This window comes from Alternaria rosae (genome assembly GCF_020736505.1).
Source record: "Alternaria rosae strain MPI-PUGE-AT-0040 chromosome Unknown BKA58scaffold_10, whole genome shotgun sequence".
NCBI classification, from domain to species: domain Eukaryota; kingdom Fungi; phylum Ascomycota; class Dothideomycetes; order Pleosporales; family Pleosporaceae; genus Alternaria; species Alternaria rosae.
Window position 1 is genome coordinate 458,219 of NW_025763579.1, and position 17,532 is coordinate 475,750.

At 52.9% G+C, this 17,532-nt stretch overlaps 4 protein-coding genes across 4 annotated transcripts; 1 reads left to right on the forward strand and 3 right to left on the reverse strand.

Moving 5' to 3' along the window:
* The first annotated feature begins 945 nt into the window (after nucleotides 1–945).
* BKA58DRAFT_39499 (uncharacterized protein) lies at nucleotides 946–3,158 on the forward strand. The gene is made up of 4 exons (XM_046171240.1): nucleotides 946–1,451; nucleotides 1,511–1,778; nucleotides 1,838–1,969; nucleotides 2,035–3,158. Exons 1-4 carry the CDS (start codon nucleotides 1,225–1,227, stop codon nucleotides 2,842–2,844), a joined length of 1,437 nt encoding a protein of 478 aa, XP_046021214.1. The 5' UTR covers nucleotides 946–1,224; the 3' UTR covers nucleotides 2,845–3,158.
* Nucleotides 3,159–4,473: 1,315 nt separating this feature from the next.
* On the reverse strand, nucleotides 4,474–5,528 carry BKA58DRAFT_39573 (uncharacterized protein). Its single transcript, XM_046171321.1, has 2 exons — nucleotides 5,259–5,528; nucleotides 4,474–5,119 (listed from the first exon to the last, which is right to left on the reverse strand). The coding sequence occupies exons 1-2, from the start codon at nucleotides 5,324–5,326 to the stop codon at nucleotides 4,636–4,638; spliced, it is 552 nt and encodes a 183-aa protein (XP_046021215.1). The 5' UTR covers nucleotides 5,327–5,528; the 3' UTR covers nucleotides 4,474–4,635.
* Nucleotides 5,529–6,917: 1,389 nt separating this feature from the next.
* BKA58DRAFT_414192 (uncharacterized protein) lies at nucleotides 6,918–13,079 on the reverse strand (the record flags this gene model as incomplete). The annotated part of the gene is made up of 4 exons (XM_046172469.1): nucleotides 6,918–7,043; nucleotides 7,093–8,547; nucleotides 8,595–9,210; nucleotides 9,364–13,079. The coding sequence occupies 4 exons, from the start codon at nucleotides 13,077–13,079 to the stop codon at nucleotides 6,918–6,920; spliced, it is 5,913 nt and encodes a 1,970-aa protein (XP_046021216.1).
* A 386-nt stretch (nucleotides 13,080–13,465) lies between these two features.
* Nucleotides 13,466–17,449, reverse strand: BKA58DRAFT_367887 (PXA domain-containing protein). Its single transcript, XM_046168926.1, has 3 exons — nucleotides 16,536–17,449; nucleotides 13,702–16,490; nucleotides 13,466–13,652 (listed from the first exon to the last, which is right to left on the reverse strand). Exons 1-3 carry the CDS (start codon nucleotides 17,397–17,399, stop codon nucleotides 13,583–13,585), a joined length of 3,723 nt encoding a protein of 1,240 aa, XP_046021217.1. The 5' UTR covers nucleotides 17,400–17,449; the 3' UTR covers nucleotides 13,466–13,582.
* Between the last annotated feature and the right edge of the window lie 83 nt (nucleotides 17,450–17,532).

The following is a 17,532-nucleotide window of genomic DNA, read 5'->3' on the forward strand; positions in this document are numbered from 1 at the left end:
AAGATACTGCCGAAGCGGTCATCATGCGGTGAGATCATTAAACCGGGGGCTGGTTCGTCATGCGGCGCGCATTGAACATCGTCGAAATGAACAGACAGGTTAGTGGTGTGGAAGAGTTGGAGCATGGTGCGACGGCAGAACTTTGCTTTTCTTCTATCCCAGCTGGACCCTGAGTTTGTCGCTTCAGCCTCGCGAATTGGGCTGGCGGTCGGTCAGTGCAGCGAGCATGTCGTCATTCTGCCAACTTGTCTCTGTTCTACGCAACCTTCCATCGCAGCTGCAATTTCCATCCAGTGGAGGCTTAAACATGTTTTCGCCCAGAGCTGGACGGTGAGTTGTCAGGCTCGCGGAAAGGCCAACGCAGCGAGATCCCGCTCCGGGATGACGTCCACGCCGCAGTGTATACGGGCATACGGCGCAACGGACGTCAGATACCGAATCATGGCCTTGTCGCAATGTCGCAATGCCGGAAATGGTGTCTCATACAGCGAGCGCATTTGCGATATTGTCGGGCATAGGAGCTTTTTCAAGAGTCAGGAACCACTCCCGAGAATATGGGCGGCTGGGCCTCAAACGGTGGCTTGGAGGCTAGTGGCAGGGCTGAAGGCCAAACCTCGGCACCAATCCACTGGCACCAACGACAGGCTGCATACAGCTGCAGCATGATGTCTGCAGACAGCTGTTCACCGCTTCTAGCGCCTGCAGTGTGGATTTAGCAATTGCGAACATCCGACGCATCAAGGAGGCACAACTCAGCGGCAATTGAAGCTGTGAATAGCAGCTGCGCTTTCTACGCTGGCGGTTGCGGTTACCTGGACTACAGCTATGCCAGGGGTAAAGATTAATAAAAATCAACGCTCCGGTAGCAGACCCTCGTCTCAAACGTCACAGCGGCGCTCAGTGCTCCGCCGCACGACCGTTGCCGTTCAAACTTACCTCATTGATGCTCCTTTAGGCCTGATGAGGCTTGCAAATCGCCCATCTGGCTTCGAGAAAGCATGCTAGCCTGGCCCCTTCCCGTTTAATGCCAACGCACCGTGCAGCGCCTGCCCCAGCTATGCCTTCCTTCACCTTTACAAACGAAGTGGAAAGTGCCCAAAGGCACGCAGGGACCTGCAAACGCGTCGCTCTTGCTATTATAAGCATTAGGTACCTCATCCTTTCCCCAAACATTCGCTGTCCCCATTGTTCTCTCTACCACAATTCCCATTCACCTGCACCAACATGTGGTCGTCGCTAGTGCTACCGCTGCTTGCGCTTTCCTCGCTCACAGTCTCAGCCCTCCCTCAAGGTCGTCGATGCAATTGCGAGCAACACCCGGTATGCATCATTGGCGCAGGCCCTGCCGGCCTAGCTGCTGCCGGTCGGTTAGAAGAGAAGGGCATCAAAGCAGTCATGTTCGACCGTCAAGAGGAAGTTGGTGGTAAATGCCAGGCTTGGTATGATGACCAGTAAGTGTTACACAGCGTCCGCCTCCAAGCGCATTAGGCGCGGCTGACCACCCTTTCAGAGGCATCTTCCACCCACTCGGCGCCGCCTTTTTCTCCAATGCGACGTACACGAACACTATCGACATCCTCAACCAGACCAATGTCTCGATCGAACCCTTTGCGCTTGCCGGTGCGCGCGAAATGTACCGCTATAATTACACCGACGGCGACATCATGGTCAACCCCGCCCTGACCCCGCAATTCACCGCGCAGGTATCTGCAGAAATTCCGAGGTACATTCAGCTGTGGACGCAGCGCTTCCGACCGATTAGTGTCGTGAACTACAAGGTACGACACCCGTTGTGGTACGCCGTTGCACAAAACCGGGTAGGCTAATGCAGGAACAGAATGGTGTACCAGACGAATTTACCGTATCGGGCGCAGAATGGTTCCGCCAGAACAACTTCACTGCGCTGCCCATCCTTCTCGTGAATCCTGTCGCGCTCTACGGTTATGGCGATATCAACATTGTCCCAGCGGTACGTCATCACTCCCCAGAAAAATTTGCAGGGATCGCGCATGCAGGCCGCTAACGTGTGATTAGCTGTACATTCTGCAGTACTTCACCCCGGATATCCTCACGGCCTTTATCGGCTTACATAGCGTGTACTACATGGACTTCCACAAGATGTTCGTCGAGTACGCCAAGAACCAGTTGTGCAAGACTCCCATACACACTTCTTCCGAAGTGCGTTGCGTCGACCGGTCCGGCGACCACCCTGTCGTGACTTACACTACACCCATGAAGAATGGCAGCTACGTCTCCTGGGAGAAGCAAGAATGCTCTTCAGTCATTTTTGCATTCCCGCCAAGCATCGAGAACCTCGAGCGCGTTGGTGTAGACATGACAGAGCAGGAGCACGACACCTTCAACAACATCACAACGCACCAATACTACTCTTCCGCCGTAGAGCTCGAACTACCCTTCGGCGTCTCCTACATCGCCAACAGCTCCGACGAGACAGTCCCGCCACCCAACGACGGCGAGCCCGTAGCCGTCCTGCACTTAAGCAAAGAATCCAACGTCTCCGTAGCCTGGTCCTGGGGCCCCTACGACTTCCAGACTGAAGCCGCAGCCGAGAACCTCCTGATCGACAGCTTGTCCAAAATCAACAAGGACCCACGCAATGCCACGGAGCCATCGCAGCCCTTCTGTGACGACGACGTCAAGGCCTTCAAGAAGTGGGATTACTTCCCGCATTTTGAAGGTGACGCGCTTTCCAACGGCGCGTATGCTAAGCTGAATAAGCTGCAAGGCCAGAAGAAGACGTACTACGCTAGTGGACTCAGCGGCATGGAAATTGTCGAATGGGCCATTCGCGGTGGACGCGATGTTGTCGACACGTACTTCTAAGCGCTTATCACGAATTTCCTTGATCGCTCACTATTCCGTTGCTATGGTTTGAGTACCACATTGCACTGCATGACGGATGAGCATACCGTGCTGAACTGGACCTCGGTCTATTTGCGACACCTGCGCGTGTATACCTGGAGGACACCTGTTTATCTCTGTTTCTGTTTCTGTTTTCTGTTTCCTATTCGGACGATGATATCACGGCTGGATCTCTGTTTTCGATTTTTCTGCGCGCTTTAGATGATGATACCTACACGCCTTCGATGAGCGTCATGATCAGTTGTTCCTGGAGGGTTCTGCCACTTGCAGAAAAGGAGGGACTTTACGATTATGACCTGCATGCCCCTGCTGAGGGGCCTTTTAATGGTAATTACGAGTTTCATTCTGGGTTAGAAAGAGAGAGATAGGAATGCTGTATGATGGGTTGGGTTAGTTCGGGACGAGTCGATGTAGACATGTAGATATTTGAACTTGAACTAAAATGTACCCTCTTCACCACGATCATGGAACCCTTCTCTATCTCCTCTTCTCCAAATTTCTTAAAGTCACTACAAGACAGCATCACATCAGCCAAGAAAAAAGAACGATAAAGAGCTGGACTCGCGACTATTCGAACGTCAATCCCCCACTACAATTGCAACGTCGCGATTCGAGAGGACCATTGACTCCCTAATCCGAGAGCTGCACCTAACGAATAGGGTCGTGGATGCCTTACCAATAGACCACACGTCTCTGGTGGCCACCAGGTTCCGATGGGACAGAGGTTGCTAGTAGGGCATATATTTGGAGGAGGGTTAGTGTGGCTAGGGAGTGAGGGCGAAGGAGAATGAATTGTAGGAGTTGGCATGAAGATGCACACGTGCGGAGTCACTGACTTACGTGCAACCAAGACGCCGTTCGGTCTGCGGTATGTCTTGACCCGGCCTTGAGTACCGATTCTGCGCCGAGTGTGAATTGCAATCCACACGAATGGCACCACTATCAATATCTGTATATGCGGAAATTTCGCAGATTGCACACGTTTCAAGATTCCGGAATCACATTACCATCACCATTCCAGCCCAAGTAATGAACGTCAAATCCTTTCAGCTGCCACTGCTGTCGTGCTATACACTTAGAGTAACATATGCGTAGCAGCTTCTTCCAACACCATCACAAGCCAGGTATAGTACACCAGAACTGGCTACAACGGAAGTCAGTCTTGAACCTTCGTGTACGCTCAACACATCGTTCTATTTTCGTAACAAGCTGACGTCGATTCTGTCAGTGCCATATGTGGGTCAGTGTAGGGAATAGGCGTGGGTCTAGGTTCAGCCCAACACGAGGCGACGCGTGTTGCTTACAAGCCCCCCTCACGGACGTGCTCGAACGTTATATAACTAGACGTTTCACCTTGAACATCTCATCATCCTCAGGCACACATATGACCGGGTCTTCCATCTTTCTGCGTCGACTGATTAAATATTAAGCTACTACGGATTACTATCTACCCACCATCATCCATCCGGCTTCATCCTCGCCTTCCATATCCACCAAACCAGACAACGACAATCCCAGCCGGAGAGCCCACCGCATAAAGATGCATCAATCCACCCTGCCTTTTGCTCTCCTCCCCTCGTCAAGCAAAAAAAAAGTCAAAAAGGTATATTGCGAATCGTTTTCCCAAGAAGGATAAGAGCATCGCGTCGTAAAGAAACGTTAGAGTGAAGAGGAGCAACCAGCCGCTATCGTACCCAGCGGTCCAGTGCTACGAAGGTACAGTAGCAAGTTGATAGACAAGCCAAGGTATGTCTACAAAGCGAGCAGGCCAAGCAGGACCGCGGCACCGAGACCAGCGCCGACGGACATCTTGGAGGCAGCACCTTCGAAAGGAGGGGTTTCCGGGGACGGGGAAGCACTGCCGCTGGGACTCAGCGAGACGGTGACACTGCCGGTAGCGCTCATGGTAGGCATGGCCATGGTGCTGTTGCTTCCGGTGGGGTAAGGGGTAACCACAGCAGAGCTGGAAGTCTCAACAACGCTGCTGCTCTTCGCGACGTACGCGCTAGACGATGGGGTGGGAGTAGGTGTCGGTGTCACCATGGCCGGGTAGATCTCGGGCAGCAGGCTCTGGACGTCGGTAGGGAGCGCTTGGTACCAGGCTGGTGTGTTGCCGGCAGCGAGCGAGGATGCCATTTCAGCGGCGAAGGCAGACGACGAGGCGATCGCGTAGGCGACTTGATCAGAAGGGATCGCCTGCGCGAGCTCCATGAGGACGGAGGACTGGACTTCGGGTCTACGTCACCAGCATGTTAGCATGGATCTACATGTAGCAGTCATGATGATTATCGCGGGTGAGCCGCGTGGTAGTCGCGTCGCGTTTGCGGGTGAGGCAGCAGCGCAGATGAAAAGATGTGGAGAATGGGCAAACTTACGCAACACCCTGAGCGCTCACGCCCATAGCAAGCGCACCCAACGCCAACGCAATAGTGTTGTACTTCATCTTGATAGTCTTGTCTCGTGTTGAATGATCGTAATTACAGAAGTTGGTGCGAGCGATTAGGTCTCCCGTGTGTGACGTGATGGACAACGCAACGGACCGATGGACGTTGAGTTTAATAAGAGAGTGTGGAGAAAGTCTGCTTCTTGATGACGACGCGTTGAACAGACAAACTGACTGACAGTAACAACTGCAGGGAGCAAAGAAGAGTAATGAGCGTAAAGGTTTGCGGTACGAAGAAAGAGCGAGAGATGAGCAAAGGGAGGATCCCCGGCTGTATTTGAAACTATGGGCACAGGGCTCACTGCTGGCTCCTTCACGATGGTTTGCTCGCCTGTGTGCTCCCCTTGGGGGACGGGGGGCGTGGGAAAAGCGGCTAACGGATGGGGAAAAAAAATATAAGATTACTACACCAATCTTGTGACGGGGCCTGAGGCGGGCGACGGAGAATGGTAATTGGAATGGGATATTGGCAGCGCAAGCGAAAGTGATTCGCTGATCGCGGTAACTCCTTTATGCTGTGGTGTTTCTGTTTGGTTGGGCCCTTCAGGATTTTGCGACGTTTGACAGTTTGGCAGTTTCTTTCTTTTGCACGCAACTCGTTTGTTCGCCCGCTGGACGTCCACAACAACTCCAAACACGACTCGATCATGATCACGCGATAGCCTCGCCGGCGTGCGATGGCTGTTGGCGGCGCTCGGGGCAAGGTGTCTCATCTCCTTGAAGCGCGGAGAAGCTTCTTCATAGGCCAATCAGAGCGGCCAGCGACGTCGCTAGTGGAAGGGTCAAATTTCCACTTTTTAAGCATGGCAGGGGTTCGAGGTGCCGTCTCCAGGGCAGCCCACATGGCCTCAATTCGCGTGCTGCAGGGACGGATGAGGTGCATATCGTGCTCTTCGCAGCCTCGTTTTGTCGCGTGCGTGGCGTGCGCTGCGTCATGAGTGCACTCGTAGTGAGAATCCGCTCCAGATCCTCCTGTCGTGCTGTTCCTCCAGCCATCGCCGAACTCATAAGTTCGTCGCGATATGCCAAGGGAGGTTTGCCAAATTGGAAAACTGACAAGCGACACCGCACATCGCAATTAGTCGCCGGCAATTCGGCACTATTGCCTAGATAGCAAGACACCAAGCGCCTTCTTCCCATCTGCCGTCAAGACATCGTGAACTTGGCCATCGCATTGATCTGCATACGACATTTCGTTTATAACGGAACGCATTCTCTTTGGGTGTTTGCACCGTCGCATAACGGCTGACGGCTAATTCTACAGGTGTTCGTCAACGGCGCAGGCCTGGTTCTGGAAGACGTCGACGAGAACTGTTTGTAGTCAGGGTCAAAGATAAAGCGCGGCTCTCGCTATCTCGCCTTATTACGTACTATCGTTTCACTCACAACACGACTCACGAGCGACCTTTGCGACGATAGTACGATTCACAGCAGTGCTGATGCATTATGATAGCGTAAACAGCTACACCTCAAGAGCTTGGGCGAACATAATCGAGATTTACGGCGCTCATCTACCGAAAGAACACTTTAGATGAGGCTGGAGCGATGCACAAAGCTTCGTAATATCACTGAAGCGCAAATCCGTCTTTCCTCAATCCTCCATCTCCCTTGCGCGTGATACTCCAGCGACGGCGGTATGATTCTGGCCACCGACCGGCTGACCGCATTCCGGACAGCGCGCTTGCTGCATGGGCATGCCGCACTCTCCAATGGCGAACTGCGTTGTGTTAGGTTATGACGTGTCAAATCGAACAGGATAAACTTACTGGATGGCCGTTCACACACTTGTACCAATGCCCAGAGTGAGTCGCGATACCGCCACGTCCGCTGACCATGGCTTTCTTGATAGACTCCAGTTCTTCCTTGGATACTGCCTCGTAGAACTCCTTGCTGAGCATCTTCGATGCAGCGACGACAGCTTGTCGCAAGCTATCCCGCCCACCGAAGGAACTCTCACAAAGCTTGTCCGCCTTTGTTAAGAGATCCTTAGCGGTGTTGCGGTAGTCTGTAGCCTTCGCGCGATGGTTGTTCTGACTAGACTGGGCACTACCGAAGAACTGGGCAATCCGGGCATAGTGCAGAATTGCCTCAACCGCAATTTTAGGCAAACTCTCACGTGTGCAGTCATCAATGCGTCTCTTCGTGTCTTTGAGGAACTGGTCCGTCTTTGCCAACGGCGATCCGCCTGGAAAGCTTAGAGGTAAGGTACTCTGGAAATGCTTCTGGTTCACAGTACGCATAACCTCGAAGTTCTCCTCAAGGACTAGACAGCGCAACTTGATTTCGAGCAGGCCACCGCCGAGGGTGATGCGTTGATCGCGATCGCGGTTGGCAGACTTTTGGGAAGAGTCGATTGTTAACCTTGCGAGCTCAATATCAAGTGCTTCACTTCGGGCCATACTATGCACAGTCGCCTGGTGCAGCTTGTACGTTGGTTGATGTCGAATATCCATCCTACGCTGAAAGGCCTTAATTGCGTACAGTAGCTTAGCAGTGTCCTGTGCACGGTTCATGATCTCGTCGTTGATGGACTGCATGGTGAACTCGTGAGCTTCCTCACCGCGGAGCCTGACTGGCTCATCCGGAACCACCGACATGCGCGACGTTTCAAGCTCCTTCCTGATTTCCATGAGCTGATCTTCTAGTTGCTGCAAGTCTTGTTGACCGTTGACAATGAAGCGCTTGGACATCTCATCGATGACAGCTCTATTGATAAGCCGGTTATATCGTTGGCTAACGTACTGCTTGATGGGCTCTCGACAGTTCGGGCATTGGGGAATTGATGCGGAAAGCTCGGCGTCCTCAATCAGTCCGGTAAAGGCGCCTGTCTTCGCATCGACACTATACACGTCTTTGAGGCTGACCAGTCCGTCCAAAGTTTCAGTGGTGAAGAAATGACCGCAACCGAGAACGACGATAGGCGATTCATTCAGGTCCACATCAGCATAGCGAGACATCATGATCATGTCTGGCTGCTCGTCTGACTTCGTGCCACACTCTTGACAGCAATCGACTGGGCATGCTTCACCGCAGATGCTCGGACATTGGTGACCGCATGGGAGAAGCTTGGTGCATCGCTCGTCGCATGGTAAGCGGCTGCATGGAGCTGAGCAAGGCATCTTGCAATCGCCTTGGTGCTCGCAGGACCATGTGCAAGACTCAACGCACGGAGCACAGGGTTCGTGGCACCTCTGTGGACACTTGGTATGTTTACAACGTACCTGGGTACGATTAGAAGGGTGTTCAAAAATGTATAGGCATCACTTACTTCGCAAGGCGCTTGACATAGACCACAATCCGTACCATCATGACATCGGCGAATGCAATCATGATTGCAGGTCCCATGCTTTCTTCCACAAGTCTTCCTGCAGGCAGCGTGCTTCACCACCGGTTGATCGTACATATCCTTAGTGTTGCACTGAGCGCAGGTCCCGAGACATGGATGACTACACGATAGAGGTGTAGGGCACGGTGTAGGGCACTTGAAGTCTTTCTTGGAGACATCTACCGAGCACTTCAAGACCACATCATGATTGCAGCCTGGTACACGCTTCGAGACCTTGACGTCGCAGGGTATGCTGGTAGGTTTCTGGGTGAGATGACAGGCGACGGCGTGCTTGACATGACCACATGGAAGCTGTACGTGGTCCATCAAGATCATGCACTTCCCACAGGGTTCTCCACATGTAGCCTTCTGGCAAGCATGATCACATGGCTGATGCCGGCGTTGACATAGCTGCTCGCAAAGGAAGACCGCGTGCATGGCTTCAGAGTGACATCGGGCCCCACACTGGTGGCCGCAGTCGAGGCGATCAGCGCATGCTTCCCTACAGCCACCCTCAGGGCTCAGCTTGTGGAAGTCGTCCGGCTGCCGCACTATCAAGCTGTTAGCATAAACGATACTTCACAGTAAGACGAAATACTTCTTATTCGTGAAGGAACAAGGGAGTCTCGTGACAGCGTAAAATAGCTAGGAGGATACATACTAACAAAAAGTTAGCTAAATATCTTGAAACGTTTTCGTGGCGGCTACTTACCCTTCGGCGTCAGTATCGGGGTGGCGAGGGCACCGCAAGGCTAAACCCTTACCAATTGATTCAGTGGCACGTAGCATTCCGATGACCTTCTGCCACATGTCGACGCTAGAGTAGGTATCTGCATTGCCTATGAGATACATGCCATGTTGAGCACGACTCAGCAAGACGTTGATTCGATTAGTAGTCTTGAGAAAGCCCACATTCTGTCTATCGTTGCTTCGCACGAGAGAGACAATGATGATCTTCGCCTCTTCTCCTTGGAAGTTGTCGACGGTTGCGACTCTCAGTAGTTCGGACAATTGCTTCTTTTCTAGCGGCTTGCCTTGGTAACTCTCGTGGGCGGATAATGCGGTCTTCGATGTATCGTCGTCTACTACTGCGAAACCGTCCCTCTCAAGTGCTTCTCGATCGCGATCACTGAGGCAGATCTCAAAGTCGCTACTCATCATGGCGCGGAGCTTCTGAAGCTGGCCAGTGTAAGGGGTCAAGACTGCGATATCATCAGGCTTGTATACACCCTGCCGAACGATGTGTCGGACCAAAGCATGCACCATCTTGACTTCCCACAAGTTGGACTTTGACTTTGTATCGTGCGTATCTGCATCCTTCTCGTTTTCTAAGTTGTTGTGGTCAAGCCAGAAGACGTTGCGGCGCATACCAACAACATCAGGCAGCTCGATGGTAGATGGGTGGTCCTCTAGCTTATCGTAGATAGTTTCGCGAATCAGTGAAGAGATCTGCGGGCGCATTCGACGTTGTACATTCAGTTGAGCAACGGGCATCAGAGGCCGCCCGGGTTCGCCGATCGAGAGTCGCTCGAACTGACTCCGATCCAGTGCATGGAGCTTTCCTCGCTCGCTCTCGAGCGACAAGTCACGGAAGTTGCTGACTGAGGGACGAAGCTGCTCATGATCACCAATCTGGATTAGATGCTCAACATCGGGAAGCATTGTCGAGATCATGTGGCTCTCCATGACCTCTCCAGCCTCCTCACAGATGATGACTTTACACCTCACCTGCTGGAGGACCGAGATACGCTTTGCCAAGCCTGACGTGGTGACACCGATCACATCCGCTCCCTCCAGTAGTCGCCGATTCAGCTCCTCATGGATGTTGTTCAGTTGGCGTTGGGTCTTGGCGACGCCGTTCACAATCTCGTAAAGCTCACTGACCTTGTTTCCCTGGGCTTCAGCCACCCAGGAGGCGACGAGCGCGCTTCTCTCAACAGTTTTTAAAGAGAATACGTCTGTAGTCGCCTGGCGAATGATTTGCCGTAACGCGCCTGGAGACGGGGATGGACCATACTGATATACCTCGGTACCTGCCATCCAAATATCGAATGGATGACGGCCAGCCGTTTTGAAGCCTTCATCATCGACAGGTCGGAACTGATTATAGATCTTCGGATACTCCTCGTGCATGTGACCTTTGAGCTTATGCCAATCCGGACGCTTTGATAAGCCATGGAGACCACCAAAGAGCATCTCGGCCTCCATCTCATTCTGATCCAGATCCTTATAGTTCATCGCCGCCATGTACTTTTCAGACTTGGTCTTCGTCTCCGACTCGCCGATGGTGCGTAGATTATGGTTGACAAGCTTCTTGGACTTGCTCATGCCGCCGACCCGAATGAGCTTGTGGACGCCGATGTCGATTAGGTGTTCGAGAAACTGATCCAAGGCGTGGTTGGTATAGCAAACGATGAGAATAGGCCCGAGGTCGCGTTTCTTCTTGATTTCTAGCAGTATCCGCATGATCTGGAGACCCAAAAAGCTCTTTCCTGTCCCTGGTGGCCCTTGAATGAAGGCAAACTCTCGGGTTAGCGCAGCAATTAGCGCGCGACACTGTCCACGATCAAGTTGCGTCTTGGCTTCCAGCTTATCAAGCAATATCTGGTCATCACACGACGATGTCGGTTTGATAGAAAACGAGTCTCCTTTGTTCCCATCTTTCAGGAGAGCGGTGACAGGGAACTTGAAGCCAGGCGCACGCGCGTACAGAGGCGGCGGAATTTTGTGCATCCTACCAGCTGATGGACGGCCACTGTGTTTGTCCGGAACGATCCACTGCCGAAATGGTAGACAATTCAGTCGCTGCATCGCCTGCAAACTCTCCAATGTTGGTGAAAAGGTCGCCGGCATGACCTTCGGAAACTCTAGTAGAATGCCGCGAGTCGCTCCGATGTTGGCCTGCATGAGCATCTTGACTGTTGTTCGATCTTGAGTGATCAGGCTTGCGGTGATGTAGGCCATCTGGTTGTGGTGCGTCAAGCTATACTTCTGTGTCGGATCAGTAGTCTTATTGGATACAGTGAGGAAGACATGTTGTACGACAGTGTCTTGAATCCATATGAAAGACAAAAGCGACCCGTCATCGAATCGTCTTGACTCCTCCCACCACTTCACCTTCTTGCTAGCACTCTTCTTGCAGATTATCGCAGGTTGCAGGAATTCCATCTGGATTTGCAAGCCCCTTCGCTTATCGAGCGTGACGTAGCTAACACGAGCGCTGGTGTACTGGTTGGCGCGCATATCCCCTAGATTGAGATTGGGGTGAAGCAACGTGTTGGCGTCTTGCGATACAGCATGCATGATTCCAGCCAATAACCCCTTCAGCTCACCGAAGATATCGTGGCGCAGTAGACGGAAGTAGGTATCGATGTGGCGTTGCACACGATCCTCAAGGAAATGTGGCTGGTCGGGGTCGGTATAAGGCAGGAACTCCTTGTTATCGCTCATGATCTCGTCCCGTGTAGGGAAGACCACCATGTCGCCAATATCCTTTTTGTCATTGTCAAAACGATCCGAGGGGACTACAAGGTCTCTTGGGTAGAAAGACGCGTTACCACCACCATCGTCGTCGTCTTCAATTTCGTTCTCACCCGCAGTGTCAGCAAGGAGTCCGCGAGCTCTAGCTACCAGGGCTCGAATATCATCGAGACGATGGGTTGTTCGTGTTGAGCCCGAGGTATCTAGCGATGCCAAATCCTTGTAGAAGTCGCTTACAGCCTGGATAGAGTTCACCAATGGTGTGATCTCGTCGTGGAACCGTGCCCTACGCTCACGTCTCAATAGCTCGTATAGAGCCATCGACATTGCGAAAATTGTTGTTTCGTGGTCCTTGGTAGATGCCGAAGAAGCTGTTCGAGCTGCTAGTAGAGCCCTACAAACCCGCTGGAGATATGAGACTGCAGTCCGCCCACCGACACCACCAAAGAGGTTATAGATGGAACCAACGTGCGTATCGACCGCGAGACATCGAAGGAGCGAGGAATGCGTAAGCGTCAAAAGAAAATGGTGGGCGTTACTGAGGAACGTGTCGTAGTTTGTGCCGATGACCTTCGAGTTTAGAATGGCGAGGATATGACGATGCCCACTCTCATCGTCCGAATCGTCGTTGAGATCTTGCGGGAGTTGTTGGCACCAGTCTCGGTCTCCAGCTTCAAGTATATCGAAGGCGCCTTCCCAGAGACGTCGCATGGTCGTTGGATCGATTTCTGCCTCACCAAGGCGACGTTTCCATGAGCTGTAAGACCTTCGTGCCTCTCTCTGCTCCTCCGTCTCTTCGACTCTGGCAGGTTTCAATGAGTGTAAGTTTCCGTCGCGCCTGCCTTGGGTAGGCCTACCACCACCACGACCGCGACCACGATCTCCACCTCTGCTACCTCTTCCACCACGTCCGCCACGAGTGTTGCGCCCGCCGCCACGTTCCCACATAGTGAGTGATTTCAGGCGTAGGCTTGAGCGGGATTTGCGAAGATGTGTCGCTGTTAAGATTGTGTCGACGATAGTTCCTGCTAGGAAGGAGCAACTGTGTATTGTCTGTGCGGATGCTGGCCGCCGAGAAAACCTTGCACGACGTGGTGAGAGGTGAAGGCGAGATAACGACGTCCTCGCAAAAGCGGTACGACAGCGGGCACCAGTCAAGGACGAATGAACCCGCGTGCATACTGCATCTGCATGTGGGCACCTTTATCAGCCAATTCCAGCGTTTCAATGTTTCAGCCTTGCAGCATGTCCAGGCAGGCACTGCAGACTGACGCCATGATAATCCCGAAAGGAAGGAGCAAGCAAGGATGAGCAGTGAAGAGACCAATTAAACAGAACGAGAAAGAGATACGATATCAAATGGATCCATAACTCTAACATGATGGTCCCAATATACTTACAAGAGCTCCAGCTATGCAACACCTTCAATACCCTCTCTGCTCGCGAAAGCATCACTTCACACCAACATCCGGAAACAGAACCTGCACCATCTCGTCCAGAAGCGTAAAAGCAATATGCGTACTGCATCCCTGTTAGCCTAATCCACCCAAGAACGTCTCTGTAAACTTACTTCAACCGGGTATTATTAATAGTCCCCTCAATCTTCTTCGCCGCCAACTGCGCATTCTGTCTCCCCACAACACTACTCGCCAGTTCCGGTACCAGCGTACTCAGAACCTCGCTGGCAGCCTTCCTACTGCTCTCTTTATCTTTACTGGTTCGTTCGACACCAACTTTCATCCTGCCGTTCGGCCACATACTGTCCTTCAGCGTGTCGATGTATTTGACGATATTGTTCTCGGATAGCAGATTATCGAAGGACTCGCGGACTTTGCGTTCGATGGTGCCGCCGAGGAGCTGATGCAGGACTACGACGACGGCGCGTCCTCGCAGCCAGTTGTTCTCACGGTTCAATTCGAATGTTTCGAGGAAGATATCGCAGATTGGTTTTACGAAGGGTTCGAGCTCTTTGTTTTCGAAGGCGAGGAGTTCTGCTTCCGCTTCTGCGTCGTTGTTGGGTTCGCCGGCGACGAGGACGCCGGAGGAAGAAAGATTGCCGGGTTGGGCGGTCGCGCCGTTTGTGTTGGCAAGCTGAGTCGTCGCGGCTGATATGAGGTTCTGGCCTGCCACCGATAGTTGATCGAGCACTGGTATGTTGCCCAAGAATTCCTCCATGCCGTCGGCGACTGAGTTGTATATGCGAGTTACGAAGTCGTTGGAGTTTGGATCTTGATTGCGCAAGGCATCGGCCGGGCTAATTGCAGCTTGGGAGAGGAAAGCGCGTAGTTCACGGCTGCGACAGACAGCTGGGATGAGTAGAAGCTCCCTCAGGTACTTCTCAAGCCCAAGCCTTCTCTTGTGCAGGAAGTCTTTCTGGAGTTTCAGCATCATCTGCCGGCGCGGGAACTCCAGATTTCTGACCTGCGGAAATTTGGCGCGAAGCCTTTTGTTCAGTTCATGGAACTCGCTATATCGTCGTGAGACGACCCAAGTAGCGGCAGGCATCTGGTCGCCGGCACGTCGTCGTACTTCGATGACGTACATAGCATACTCCTTACCGTCTTCCTCTGTGCCGACCATGATTGATTGAATGAACACGGTCGCGCGTCCATACAAGCTATTGTCGCTCTCTTGAACGATGTATTGCTGACGCTGTAACTCTTTTCTTTGTATCTCTCGCTGAAGGCTGGCTTTCGACTTTCGCAAGATCCTCAGTTCTGCAGCGTTGTTTGTCAACTCAGCTTTCGATGTAAGAGAGTCGACGATAGACTCTTGGGATACCAAGCGCTCAATATCAGCAGTAAGCGCATCGATGGCTTCAGCGAGACCCAGGTCTCCAGGCGCTGCCTCGTGGATCTCTTCCTCCTCTGCCTTACTCCTCGGGACTGGGTCATCGATCTCGTCCTCCATGAACCTTTCTTCGTCACCAAAAAGGTCATCATCAAAGACACCGCGCGTTCTGGGCTCCCCGACCAAGCCAAGGGACGCTATGCTCGGCTTGAGACTGTCTTTGCTTTGCTGCAATTGTGCTTGTGGAGCTGGGGATGACGCTCGTGGTAGATCGACGGATCCTCGCATGGAAACATCGTCTAGTGGTGACTTCAGACCCGGCTCGTAGAATATTGAACCCTCAGGCTCATCCATAATGTCGATGATGGCAGCCTGCATAGCATCGACGACCTGCGTATTGTTGCCATTAGAGCGGCCATGGCCAAATTCTGAGCTGAGGCTTGCAGTCGAATGTGCAAGAGGGTCCGAGTCGTAGTCCTCGTCGAAGAGAGGTGCGCGCGTAGATGATGACCTGTGTACATCCAAAGAACGCCGTGCAGGTGGCTCGGCGTTTTTGACGGCTCCTTGGCTCTTGAGATCTGATGACGATGCGACAGCTCGACGCAAGTCTCCTTGTGGTATCTGCAGTGCGCTCTTCTGCCTTGACTGTGTGCGGACCATTGCAGGTGTCGCCGTAGACGAGTTGTCGAGTGTTTGCGCTACAGTCCTCGTATTCACACTGCTGTTCTGAGCGTTCGCCGCCTCGTCCATGGCCAGCCACTTGTAATACAAGTTGGACTTCTTGAACCTTCGAAAGTAGGGTTCCTGTAACTGTTCGTACGCGGCCGTCTGGGCTTGCAGTAAAGAACGCCGCGCATTATGATATTGCTGCGGAGTCGCCTTCCGCCCGGCTTTGAGAAACTCGGAGACCGCTTGTCGAGCTTCAGGAAGTATCTTCAACTCCGGTTTCGACAAGTATCCGTCATGGATCTGCGCCAGGTCTGCACGGTCAGACTCTGTCCATGCAGGAAGCGAGCCTATGTAATCCGGCGCTTCTTCAGTCTCTACTTCCAATGGATTGCGAAAGCCGTCCACCACGATCCAAAACTGTACCAGCCTCATCAGGTCCGCCTGATCCATGAATTCCATGAAGCAAGACAGCCCCGAGGCATCGTATAGCACTTCTCGCAGAGACGCATTTGCGAACTTGGACGAAGTACGCTTGTGCTTCGGCTTCTCCTGTGCGGCAACCTTTGCCCGAACCGAGCCACTAGCACTGAGGTTGTTGACCTTTGTATCCAAGATTTGTCGCGCTGTTTCCAGACGCCGAAGATAGACAGGGTCTTGATCTTCTACCATGGAATCCTTCCGCAGTTGACTTGACACTTCGCTGCGAAATCGTCTAGCATCTGCAAGGGTATTGGTCTGCCTGATGGCTCGTATGAAACGTTCGAACCGTCGTTCGTTATCGCCGGGCGCAAGCTTCGGAAACTGCACGTTCTTGGGGTTCTTCGGTGAGGGCGGAGCATGTTCATCGAGAGCCGCTCGAATCTTGCGAACAGTCTTCCTTTCCTGCAGTAACGATCGTCCCTGACCATGTTAGTGAAGGTCTACCATACGCGAGTAAGTTCTTACATAGCCCTCCATAAGCTGGTTCCATGTGTCTGGGTCAGCGAGCATCTGCATCACAGGAGAGAGGACTGCGCAGGCCACAAGCTCTTTGATCAGTACATTGACGGCAGGACTGGTAGACATGTTCGCAGGCATTATCTTTGGCAGTAGTCGCGTGACGATGCTTCGTAGATGTTGCTGCTGTATAGGCTTGGTATTCGAGTATGCCAACGACGCCGCCGGGTGCAACCGGCCCTCCTTGTATTTGGCTGCAATAGCCAGATCAAGCTCCTCGGAATCTGTGATATTCCGCGACAGCTTGCGTCCGCGAACTATGCGCTCTGCCTCGTATGACGCCCGCAGGTGATCGGTAATGAGAGGTATCATACGTGACACGACTGTCTCGACCATATCTACTGCCAGTATGCGTTCCCGAATCTCGCCCATCGAAGCCCGTATCGCATTATCCACCTCGTTGACGAATGTTGGGCTTTTGCTGATACTGCCGTACCAACCCTTCACAAAGTCGCGCAGTATCAGCCCGATGAGCACGTCGATGCTGTCTGATATCATGAAGGACGCGGGGTATAGCGGCTCCATCATATACATGTTCCTCTTGTCCAAAGCCTCCCTTTCAGCCTTCCACCTGTCCGGCGCAACGAAAGCGACATGGCGCGGCCCATAGTCGACCTTTCCTCCGCTTCGTAGGTCTGTGTCCCAGGCGATCGTGAAGGTGAGCCATGCTAGCAGGGTAAGCGTCGCAAGAACTCCGGCGATGAAGGCGTAGGGCAGGTAGTGCAGCTTCGGCTGCCAATGGGTCAGGTATCCCCAGGCGATGAAGACGGCAATAGCGGCGAAGACCAAATCTCTGCGCTTCACGGGGGCCATAATCGTGCGGGTGGCGCCCGTTTCTGCATCTTGCGCGGGATGGCTGAGAGTGCGGGAGGCTTGGTGTTCTTTGGACAACCCACTTTGAAGCTTAGACCACTGCTGACGTCGACCCGCGTACATCGTATTCAGC